Source organism: Oncorhynchus keta, chromosome 17, assembly GCF_023373465.1.
Source record: "Oncorhynchus keta strain PuntledgeMale-10-30-2019 chromosome 17, Oket_V2, whole genome shotgun sequence".
Taxonomy (NCBI): Eukaryota; Metazoa; Chordata; class Actinopteri; order Salmoniformes; family Salmonidae; genus Oncorhynchus; species Oncorhynchus keta.
Window position 1 is genome coordinate 11,538,088 of NC_068437.1, and position 11,221 is coordinate 11,549,308.

Below are 11,221 nucleotides of genomic sequence, written 5' to 3' on the forward strand. Positions count from 1 at the left end.
ATCCCTCAGTTTTTTTTACCAAAACAGAGACGGGGTGACCGTTTCATTATTGTTTAGTCTGGATCTGCCCTTTAAACAGCTGCATATTATCAACATGTCAAAGTGTCACCAACTAAAGGTCAACAATAGGCTTATAGCAAATGCAGCAAATGGCGTTAATTTTTCACATGTAAATAGCACTTCAGTAGTGATCAAAGCATGCCATTCCATGAGCGCAGCATTTAATTTTCAACTCAAATCAATGAGCCCAATCAGTCCTCCATGAACAACAGAGTAGGGCTGGCTAATAAGTCCTTAGTTTTGAGGTCATGCTCAGGTAAAACAATTTGCCGAATCTATACTTCCATTTTTCCAAGTCCTATTCTTGAAGACCAAGAATTTATTGGAATGACTGGAATTCTGATAGACTTTGGTTTTTAATGTAAAGATAGAATTTAATCATATTATATATATATATATATATATATATCATATTATATATCATCATCATCATATTATATATCATATTATATATTATACATAACCAACCCATAAAGTAAATTAATTAAGTAATTTAGCATCTGGCCAGCTGTGTAAACTTTAACATTGATTTATCCTGCAATAGATGTTGTTCAATTGGTAACCTACATGTTTCTCTTCTAATGCCTCTTAAGGGGAAAGATTACGTTACTGGGTTTGGGTAATTCAAAAGTTATGTTACTGATTACAATTTTGGACAGGTAACTAGTAACTAATGGATTACATTAGAAAGTAACTTACCCGTTGCCATGAAAACAGGGCAACCAGTGGAGCACAAACATTGTAAATACAACCAATATTAATCTGTTTACTTGTCTTCTCCTACTATTCGTACTACAACTATTTGCACATTGTTAAAAACACTTGCTGATAATATAACACTTGAAATGTCTTTACTTTAAACCTTTTTGAGTGCAATGTTTACTGTAAATTTATAATTGTTATTTTGTTGTTTTTTGTTGTTTATTTCACTTGCTTTGGCAATGTAAACAATGTTGCCCATACCAATTAAGCCCCTTTGAATTTAACTATATAGTTATGACAGTCATGGCAAGAAGTGATCCGGCTTTTTTCAAATTAAAATTAGATATTTTTTTTGCATTTTAGATAGACCTAACCCTTAACTTAATTATCCTAGCTTGCTGCGGAAGTTCTAACCTACTACAAGTCAAATCTGACTTTCATGACGGTGACGACCCTCTTCTCCATGTTGTCACCATGGATACCGCTCAGCGTCTACAAGGAGCGTCGCGTTCCGCGTTGGTGATTGGTGAGAGATTGTGAGGTGTATCATGGGAAAATAAAGTTGTTTGCAATCACAACCAAGTAAACAGAAGGGAAGAGGTGCGTGAAGACCTAGGTAAAAAGATTAATATAAGCCAAATATTTATTGGATAGTCGAGCTAGATGCTATTGCATTGCTAATGACAAGCATAATTGTATGAGAATCTAACGTTAGCTAGCTGGAAAACAAGCTAGTCACTAGCTAATTTGCTAACTGTCTGTAGGTAAGTAGCTACTTCATACAGTGCTACGTATCGCGTTAACTGGCAAATGCCAAGGGAGGTTATTGCCAGAGGATTAACTAGCTGTCTGGGCCTTTTAACATAATTGATCTGAGCTGCAATAACAGTCTGCTAGGGCTGCTCGGGCCCTGCAAATAGCTACGATTACTTTGAACCAGTATCTAACGCCCAGATCGCTCCGTTCAAACTCCCATTCACCAACTCTGCAAGCGTTATAATGTCAAAATACGTTCGTTTATCACGAAATATCGAGTTTCGCTTAGCAACTATCGTAATTTAGTCCCGTTACGGCTGGTATGTACTTCCCAAAAAGGTCTAAATACAACATTTACAAGCAATTGAACAATGTTTTATTCCGCACCTCCAACAATGACAATGGAAATCAATAATTACTGCCACGCACAGGTCAGAAGTCTACAACAGCTCAACACAGTACATTGGAGGTGCTGAAGAGGAATTTTCCGGTTACTTGTACATTTTATTTAGACCTTTCTTGGAAGTACGTACTGGGCGCTACGATAGTAAATGAAGATAGTTGCTTAGCGGAACTCCATATATGGTGATCAGCGAACATATGTTTACGTTATAACGCTGGCAGAACTGGTGAATGGGGGTTCGAATCGGAGCTTCATGGGCGTTATATGCTGACCAGAACGGATACGTCAGGTGCGAGAGCGTCGCAAAATAAATTTAGAAATTAGAAATCCATGTTATTAAATTATTGCACCCACACTGCTCGCGCGCGCCAACGAGCGTCTGCGATGCCAAGGGCTAACACGGAACCCAAACCAGCTGCGCTCGTGCGCTATCGTGCATAAATGTATTTTGTCCCCCCACACCAAACTCGATCACGACATGCAGGTTAAAATATCAAAACAAACTCTGAACCAATGACATTAATTTGGGGACAGGTCGAAAAGCATTAAACATGTATGGCAATTTAGCTAGTTAGCTTGCACTTGCTAGCTAATTTGTCCTATTTAGATAGCTTGCTGTTGCTAGCTAATTAGTCCTGGGATATACACATTGAGTTATTTTACCTGAACTGCACAAGGTTCTCTACTCCGACAAATTAATCCACACATAAAACGGTAAACCGAATCGTTTCTAGTCATCTCTCCTCTTTCCAGGCTTTTTCATCATTGAACTTATATGGTGAACGCAACTAAACTATCATTCTATTACCACGACAACCGGCAACAAAATTGTCTTTCAATCACCTGCTTCTATAAACCAATGAGGAGATGGGAGAGGCAGGACTTTCAGCGCGATCTGTGTCAGAAATAGGAACGACTTCTATTTTAGCCCTTGGCGCTCGCGAGCAGTGTGGGTGCAATAATTGACTAACATGGATTTCCACATTTATTTTGCTCCGCTCGTGCACGCGACGTGTCCAGGCTGTTCAGCATGTAAAATAGAAGTCATTCCTATTTCTGAAGCAGATCGCGCTGAAAGTCCTGCCTCTCCCATCTCCTCATTGGTTTATAGAAGCAGGTACCCACGTGCCATCTCCTCATTGGTTATACCCATGTGGGTGATTGAAAGATGAACTTTGTTGCCGGTTGTCATGGTAATACTATGAAAGTTTAGATGCGATCCCCATATAAATTCAAAGATGAAAAGGCCTGGAAGGAGGAGAGATGACTAGAAACGATTCGGTTGGCCGTAGTTTATATCCCAGGACAAATTAGCTAGCAACAGCAAGCTTGCTAAATAGGACAAATTAGCTAGCAAGTGCAAGCTAACTAGCTAAATTGCCATACATGTTTAATGCTTTTTGACCTGTCCCCAAATTAATGTCATTGGTTCAGAGTTTGTTTTGATATTTTAACCTGCATGTCGTGATCGCGTTTGGTGTAGGGGGACAAAATACATTTATGCACGACGGCGCACGTGCGCAGCCGATTTGGGTTCTGTTTAGTACCCATGCGTGTTTATTATAATGCTTGTTCATCACAATGATCGTTCGTCATAATGCTCGCTACATAGCTGCTCCTGTTGAACTCTGTCTGCATTCCTTATTTGTGACTGCTAGAGTGACATTAGAGTGAGTATCCACAAAATACATTTTAAAAATGGTTTGTGCTCGTTTAAAAAAAATAAAAAATAAAAATTCACATGTTTGTATGCTAACAGGGGGAAAGATGTCAAGCTTTCCTGCCTCCGCCTCCAAGAGTTTTAGCTCGACTCCTCTAAAGACTTACCAGGACAGCGGCAGGGAACTGCAACGATCCAAGAGTGTGGACTATGACTCAACAGGCGACTCCACCTACTCTCTGCTCTCCCCCATCTACCATGACAGCTATGAGAGTGATGAGGACCTGGCTGCAGCTCACCACGTACATCAGATAGACACCTCAGCCACACAGAGTGATGACGCCAGACCCCTCTCACCCATCAGGTATGGTTGGTGTACACGAGCAGTGTTACCCAACTGGATTCAGCAGACAGTCAGCAACATTTTTGTTCGCGCCACATGCTCTTTAGTTAGGGTCCCCTCATCAACAAGCAATTATAAAGGGTTGATGACGCTAAACAATTTGATGAGACTGTTTCAATGGAAGTGCCACAGACCAAAATAAAATGTATGAATGAAGGGTACACAGAATTAGCTCTAGTAGGCTTAACTGTAGGGTTTGTGCACAAAGTTATGCTCAGAGTTGAGCATGTGTGTTTCAGAGATGCTCCACAACAGAAGCCCCCAGAGAGGAGAGCAGTAACTGAGGCGGAGGATCCAGAGGCATGTCTCTCTGCCTGGGAGAGGTGGCTGGTCTGCAAAGCCAAAGAGGAGAGACTCAGAATAGAAAATAAAGCAGAAGAGGTGCGCAGTCGTATCTTTTTAGTTTCTTCTTCTGTTTGGCAACTCCTGTTAGCATTGGAGTCAGAACGTGATCATTTATGTTTTTCTAACATTTTATATTTTCCTTTCTGTAAATTAGGGTTGCAAATGTCTATACATGGAAACAATTGAGTATGACTGTGGGGCTGACAAGTGTTATTTGTTAGGAGCGCCTACTGAGGGAAAGGAATGAGGAACAGGAGAGAGAGCAGCAGAAGAAGAAGATGGTGGTGGAGGAGAAGATCCAGGAGTGGCTGCAGATGAAGAAAGAACAGGTTAAGAACCCCCCTCTTTTGACTCGGTTATTAACGAAGTTCCAGAGAGGAACAATGCAGTTGTATGCTTTCTCATGCATACGTTATATCTGCACCTAAAGGGGTAAGTCATGTTTTTGTGATTGTTTGTCATCCCCAGGAGAAGCAGGAGAAATTGCTGAAGGAGAGCAAAGAGCAGAAGGAGATGCAGAGGCAGCAGCAGAAGCAGAGGGAGATTGAACAGAAAGCAGAGGAGAAGTACAGAGAGTGGCTACGGAGGAAGAACCTGGAGAAAATGGAGAGCGAGAGGAGAGCGAAGGTAGGTTCTTTCACAGTAGCCTTGTGGAAGTATTCAGAGATGTATTCAGGACGGTAAACAAATTAAAATCTCTGAAATGTTTTGTTGCTTTGCTCTTATCATAGAGTACAGTTGTTGGAAGAGATCGACATATTAGCCATTTGCTAAATATTCCTGTGCTCTCTTTTCTGTCGTTGCTAACTAATCTTCAGCAACACAGAACTAAACCATGTAATTGCATTATACAGTAGTTTGTTACTCTGAATGCAAGTTCATGTGGCAAATTCCTGTATATGTCCATTTCAACATGCGTTTCAACCTTTCTGACCACAACTGCTTTGGTTTCCCTGGAAATAATTTGTGAGGTGCTCAGCTGCTGAGATTGGGACAATTGTGTTGTAACAGGAGGAGGCAGCCAGCAGAGAGGCTCAGGAGAGGGAGCGCAGACAGAGAGCAGAGGAAAACTTTAAGGAATGGCTTCGTGCCCAGGACAAGAGCCGACCCAGTGCCAATGCACCCGGCTGCCCGCGAGGTAACATAACGGTCTTCACCCGGTTTAGGGTTGTTCAATCTCATATTCACCTTCTGGAAAATGTCAATTTAAAAAATGTAACAATAAGATGTTTTATTGCCACACACATGTAGTTGTACAGTCGTGCATGTATATTTTAAAGCAAGTTTTGATTTTGTAAAGTAAGTGTATTTTGTGTCTTCTCCCAGGTGGCTATGACAATGTAACGTACCCATCTCCCAGCTTCTACAACCCAATCCCATGGAAGCCCATCCACGTCCCGCCACCAGAGAAAACACCAGTGAAGAAGACTTCCCATAGGAAACGGCCAAGTCAGCCCAAGTACCAGAACAGCCCCAGCATCCCATTCAGACTCAGAGACACTGTAAGCTCGGCAGCTCGCCTGCAGAGGAGATGACAGCTCCAGTAGAGGTTCACCTTGGACACAGATCTAGAGTACTATCCTCAGATCTAACCTCCGGGGAAACCACAAAACTGACCTTAGATCAGTGTTTAGGCGCTTTATGGTACTGTGAGAGGACACAGGGGAGGTGACCATGCTAATGTACATACCAGGGATCATCAACTTTTTTGAGTGGATGATCAGGTGGCCGGAATATAATTACAAATCATTTGTAGACTACAAATTGACCGCAAGAAGCCCAAACCGATATAACATTTGACCCCAAAAAATTGGATAATTTCGAACCTTGCTTACATTTGAATTAGATCACAAACAGTATATCTCTCTTTTATGCATGTGAATCTTTTGAAACAGATTGCTAAAATTCTAATAACTTGGAGCTGATTTGCTGATGTTTTCAGTCTTATGTCCAACAATAATAAAAATCACCTGTGGGCTGCTAGTTGGTGAACCATGGTATAGGTATTTCTGATTTTTTTTAAAGTTTTAATACATTTGCAATAAATTCTAAAAACCTGTTTTCGCTTTGTCACTGTGTGGTATTGTGTGTAGATTGATGAAGAAAAACGGTATTTAGTCCAGTTTAAAATAAGGCTGTAACGTAACAAAATGTGGGAAAAGTCCAGGTCTGAATACTTTCTGACTGCACTGTGTAGACTGTTGCACTAGTCCATTGACTTGTGTTTTCATGTATTTCTTATTGAAAATACACGTTGTGGTAGTGTATGTTTTTTTTGATGCCAGATTTGTATAGGTTCTTAATTCTCAAATAATATTTTACGATTCATGTGAAGCTAAATATTTCTACAAATTCTGTTACTTTCACTGACAAACAATTTTCTAATGACATGTACATTTTTTTGCATAGTTCGGGATGTCAATAAAAATGGTTTATTGTACTGTTTAGTTGTGGCTATTTATATTATGGCTATGGGCTGGATATTTTAATTCATTTTAGATTTATCAACCTAAATGGATAGCAGACAAAGAGGGAGACTGACAAGTGTTATTTCTTATGCTTGAACTATTTATCAGACACAGTAAAAAAAACAATGCTAACATAACATGAGTTGATCAGTAGACAGCTGTAGATAAGGCAATAATAGGAGATATGGTGTCAGTGGGTGAAAGATAAACATTCCTCAGGCTGCGGGGCTTAATGTGGAACCGTCATGTGACCACACACTCAGGGGAAGAACATGGTGGCTGGGGCCAGAGATACGCCAGCCCTGGTGCACAGCGCCACTCACACTCGCACGCATTGTTCTGTGTCCAGCTGTGCCTTGTGCCTCTGTGGGCTGAGATGACGACAAACCAGTGTGTGGGTGGAGACAGAAATGGGAAAAAAAGAGGGGGTCTCTGACTTCCAGAACAGTAGACTCTTCATCACTTCACTTTATCTCCTCGCGAGGTCAATGTATGGTGCCTGAGGTAAAATGGATTCATCACACAGTAAATTCAATTAACCCTCATTAACAAGATGTTTACTGAGAAACGCTTGAGCGTTGTCTTGTGTTCTTGCCTGCTCTATATTTAGCTGTTGAATGCACTGGAATGTGTTAGTTGACGGCAGTCAGGAGGTGGCGAATAGTGAGAGAGGGGAAGCCGTCTGTGTGTTTCTGAGTATTTGTATGCAGCTCTCTGGGGTCCAAAGGCCACTTGTCAAGACAAAATGATTGTGTTTACATTTCGCCACGAGCAGCTTAACTACAGGAGTGGCTCCCTCTATTGACTTAAGGATGTGTACCCAGTGAGCCTTGCAAGAACCTAGAGACAAGTCTTAAATGTGACCGCTGCGACTGATCCCTCCTTCCTGTCCTCACAGACCCTGGACCTTACCCGGAAAACTACAATTCCCAAGATGCAGTGGTGCAGGTGGGCAGGCAACTGGAAATCACACCTGCCAGGAAAGGTAAGGGGTGTACCGTAGCTGTCTGTGAACGAATGAGAGCGGGGAGAACAACAGAGTAGAGAGAGAAATATGGTATAAAGGGCATAAGAACACCAACTGTGCAGGGAAACAGTTGGAGGTCTGAGCACAAAGAATGGGAGTGATTTGATGTACACAACCTTTGAAAAAGGGGCGAAGACTTGAAACGTGGACCTTTTGGAAGCCTTCCAGAACACCTTTAATTGTGATATTGTTTCGAATGTGACGTTTTATTTGTGTGTGGAATGAGCTCACTTTGGGAGATGGACACCTGAGGAAATACCCGAAGAGGGGCTGAGTAGAGAACACCTGTAGAAGTAGAGGATATAGCCTATTGAAGCCTTATCTTCAATACAACTTCTGACAAGAAAAAATGAAGAAGAAACAGGCTATGGTTATAAACAGGGGACTAACAAGCCGTGATATTCTTGTTTTGGCCAACAATTTGTTTTCTGTATAGCAGCCAGTTTAAAAGAAAATATAGTTCCTGAGTTTTCCCAAGACAATCTGCATAGAAGGGACACCGTTTTCGTAGGAAATGTTCATGTACTTCTTTAGCTCCTCTTGAGGAAGGGTTCTCTTCGTGTTTTTGACTAGGATGTGACCATCTCTGTCAACAGTTTCAACTGTTATTGACGCAGCTAACAACTTACACAGTAGAGAACCAGTTCTATCGCTGCTGCAGGGCATCTCGGCCTGGCCCTATTTTAGTTTTGTCTCTCAGACTCTCCCTGTGTCGACCCCTCACCATGCAGTCCTCTGGGCCGGAGCAGGACGACTCCTTCGACTTCCTCTTTAAGATCATCCTGGTGGGAGACTCGGACGTGGGGAAGACCTGCGTGGTCCAGAGCTTTAAGTCTGGTGTCTTCGTGGAGAAACAGCAAAACACTATCGGGGTGGACTTCACCGTACGCACCATGGACATTGATGGCAGGAAGGTCAAGGTAAGGAAATATGTGTCGATTTCTGGGACGATTGTTTATCACATTTTTCCGATGTTAAGTACAGGACATGTTGTCTTTGTTCCGTCCGGTATTTTGTTATTGTCAATAGGCCTAGCTAGCTTAATTGTGTCTTTACACAGTGTAAATGGTTCTGCCTCTGCTGTCCTCAAAAGCAAAGAAGTCTTCAGCACTTTTTTGTTTGTTTTAAGGAACGGGAGAGGTCAAACTGTAACTTTGGATCGCCCGGCTCTGAGTGTGTGTGTGTTTTCTGGGTGTGTATCAAGTGACTGTATAATTGTATGGACAATATAAGTGTGTTTTCCTAGGTACATGTTTGTCTGTGTATTTGGAGGATGGGTCGGATGTTTTTGGACCACCCTTAAAAACGTCTCATCCATAAATGAAATCAATTAAAACCTCCCTGTACCGGTCTCTCCTGCACAGGGATGCATAGACATCCAACCCACAGTCCTTTGCCCTTTAGTGTTTGCCGAAGCGACTGGATAGGTGTAAGCATGTGGTGCTGTCTCCAGCTAATCTTTCAATGTGCTTAGGGGAGCGCTCTCCATGTTTACACCTATCTTGTTCTACCAGAGGGTTGGGGAAAAGGCTATGGGTGGGTTCAAACTGACCCTTTGTTCCTTAACCTGGCCTGAGAGTGTGTGTATAAGAAATTGGTGTAGTGTGTGTTCTGCAGCTAAAGTGGGTGTTGTTTCTTGTCTCCTCAGCTGCAGGTGTGGGACACGGCTGGACAGGAGCGTTTCCGCACAATCACCCAGAGTTATTACCGCAGTGCCCACGGCGCTATAGTGGCCTATGACATCACACGGCGTCCAACTTTTGAATCTGTGACACACTGGATCCAGGAAGTGGAGCAGTACGGGGCTGCTAGCGTTGTTCTCATCCTCATTGGTGGGTGGGAGAGACACAGGCAACACGTGGCTTTAGTCAAACTCTGTTATAAAGCCTACTGAGCAGTTGTAATAATGACATAACAGATGTGGTGCTCATCGTCACCGGTGGGTGAGAGAAAATTGTCTGACACTTACCTTGAGCTTATAAATAGATTCTTCCAAGCAATCAACATTCATCTATATCTCAAATAAAAATAACAACTTTTCTCCTAGGGAACAAGTCGGATCTGCAGTCGGAGAGACAAGTGCTGTTTGAGGATGCCTGTACTCTGGCTGAAGGGAAGGGTGCGCTGGCTGCCTTGGAAACCTCAGCCAAGGAGGCCCAGAATGTGGAGGCAGCCTTCGTGCTAATGGCCCGGGAGCTGATGGTTAGGAACGGCCTGACCATCACAGACGAACACTCACAGGCCTCCCCACACTTCCCAAACTCCCATCCTATCCATGGCTCCGATTCCACGGACAGGAAATCATGTTGTTGAGAGAATTGATGGACAAGGTGGACAAGAGGTTGTTGTGCTGATGGTCCTGATAACTGTATAATTAACCTAGAGATAAACTATAATTGTCTGGAATCAACGTTGCCACAAAGCCTGCTAGTTTTAGACTGCCACATTTAAAGGTGCTGTCAAGAAGCGTGTTGGGATAGAGGCTAGGGGTTGGGGATGTGTGTGTCTACTATATTGTGCGTTGGTGGGGATGGAATAGATACAAGTACTGTAGTGATGATTGAGACTATCACTGCCACTGAAAAGTCCCACTCCAGCTGTATTTTTTCCTTTCCCCTTGAAAAACAATATTTCAAGTATAAATACAGTACACACATTTAGGGGTAAAAATAAATAAATGTTTTGAGCAAAATAGTTTACTTTTTTTTTTTAAACACAATTGCGAAATTCAAGAGTTTGCCAAAACAAGTAGTTGGTCTGATGGTGCACTCTGATGTCATCGGATTTTCCCTTTGCTTGCAGGAACAATAGAAGAGCAATGGACCACCTATTTTGTTAAGTGAATCATGTGATAAATTAAGTTCTAGGGAGGCTGGAGTGGGTCTTTAACTGTAGTTTTAAACTTGGCTGCCAGTCGTCACATGCACCTGTCCTTATCGTACTTAACCTACTACTATTGTCTAAAACGTAACCAGTATTTAATAACCAAACGTGGTAAAAGTATCCTCTGGCCACCTGTGGTCTATTGTATGTGTCAGAATGACTGGTTTCAATGAACACTCCTATTGTTTGATCTTTTACCTTTAAAAAAAAAAAAATGTCCTCCAGTTTGTCAAATTGCATTGACAATTCCACAGTCTCACACTTCTTTCCCTTCAAACAATTGGCCAAATTGTACAAATGCTGACATTCCCGCATAAAACATTCAATAACAAATTCCATAAAAAGAATAATCATAATTCAGAAAACATGATAAATTAATTACATCCCCCAGTAGCATCCCGTCACATACTATTGGCTCTGTTAAGATGCTCCAACCCTTAATTGAACACAAGCGGATATGTAGGACCAGTTTAGTTAACGGTAAATTGAACAACTTGCCTTGCATCAGTTGTGG

The 11,221-nt window shown here is 42.0% G+C and overlaps 2 protein-coding genes across 3 annotated transcripts; both read left to right on the top strand.

Moving 5' to 3' along the window:
• Nucleotides 1–1,218: 1,218 nt before the first annotated feature.
• Nucleotides 1,219–6,769, top strand: LOC118396440 (coiled-coil domain-containing protein 34-like). Of its 2 annotated transcripts, none has more exons than XM_052465481.1 (7): nucleotides 1,219–1,378; nucleotides 3,681–3,945; nucleotides 4,224–4,365; nucleotides 4,551–4,658; nucleotides 4,798–4,956; nucleotides 5,341–5,467; nucleotides 5,656–6,769. In XM_052465481.1, exons 2-7 carry the CDS (start codon nucleotides 3,689–3,691, stop codon nucleotides 5,862–5,864), a joined length of 1,002 nt encoding a protein of 333 aa, XP_052321441.1. In that variant the 5' UTR covers nucleotides 1,219–1,378; nucleotides 3,681–3,688; the 3' UTR covers nucleotides 5,865–6,769. The 2 variants fall into 2 exon arrangements, with proteins under 2 accessions (XP_052321441.1, XP_052321442.1); XM_052465482.1 differs by lacking the exon at nucleotides 1,219–1,378 and adding an exon at nucleotides 1,385–1,526.
• Nucleotides 6,770–7,135: 366 nt separating this feature from the next.
• On the top strand, nucleotides 7,136–10,844 carry LOC118396441 (ras-related protein Rab-19-like). The gene is made up of 5 exons (XM_035790657.2): nucleotides 7,136–7,301; nucleotides 7,696–7,782; nucleotides 8,556–8,744; nucleotides 9,473–9,656; nucleotides 9,872–10,844. Exons 1-5 carry the CDS (start codon nucleotides 7,290–7,292, stop codon nucleotides 10,135–10,137), a joined length of 738 nt encoding a protein of 245 aa, XP_035646550.1. The 5' UTR covers nucleotides 7,136–7,289; the 3' UTR covers nucleotides 10,138–10,844.
• The last annotated feature ends 377 nt before the right edge of the window (nucleotides 10,845–11,221 follow it).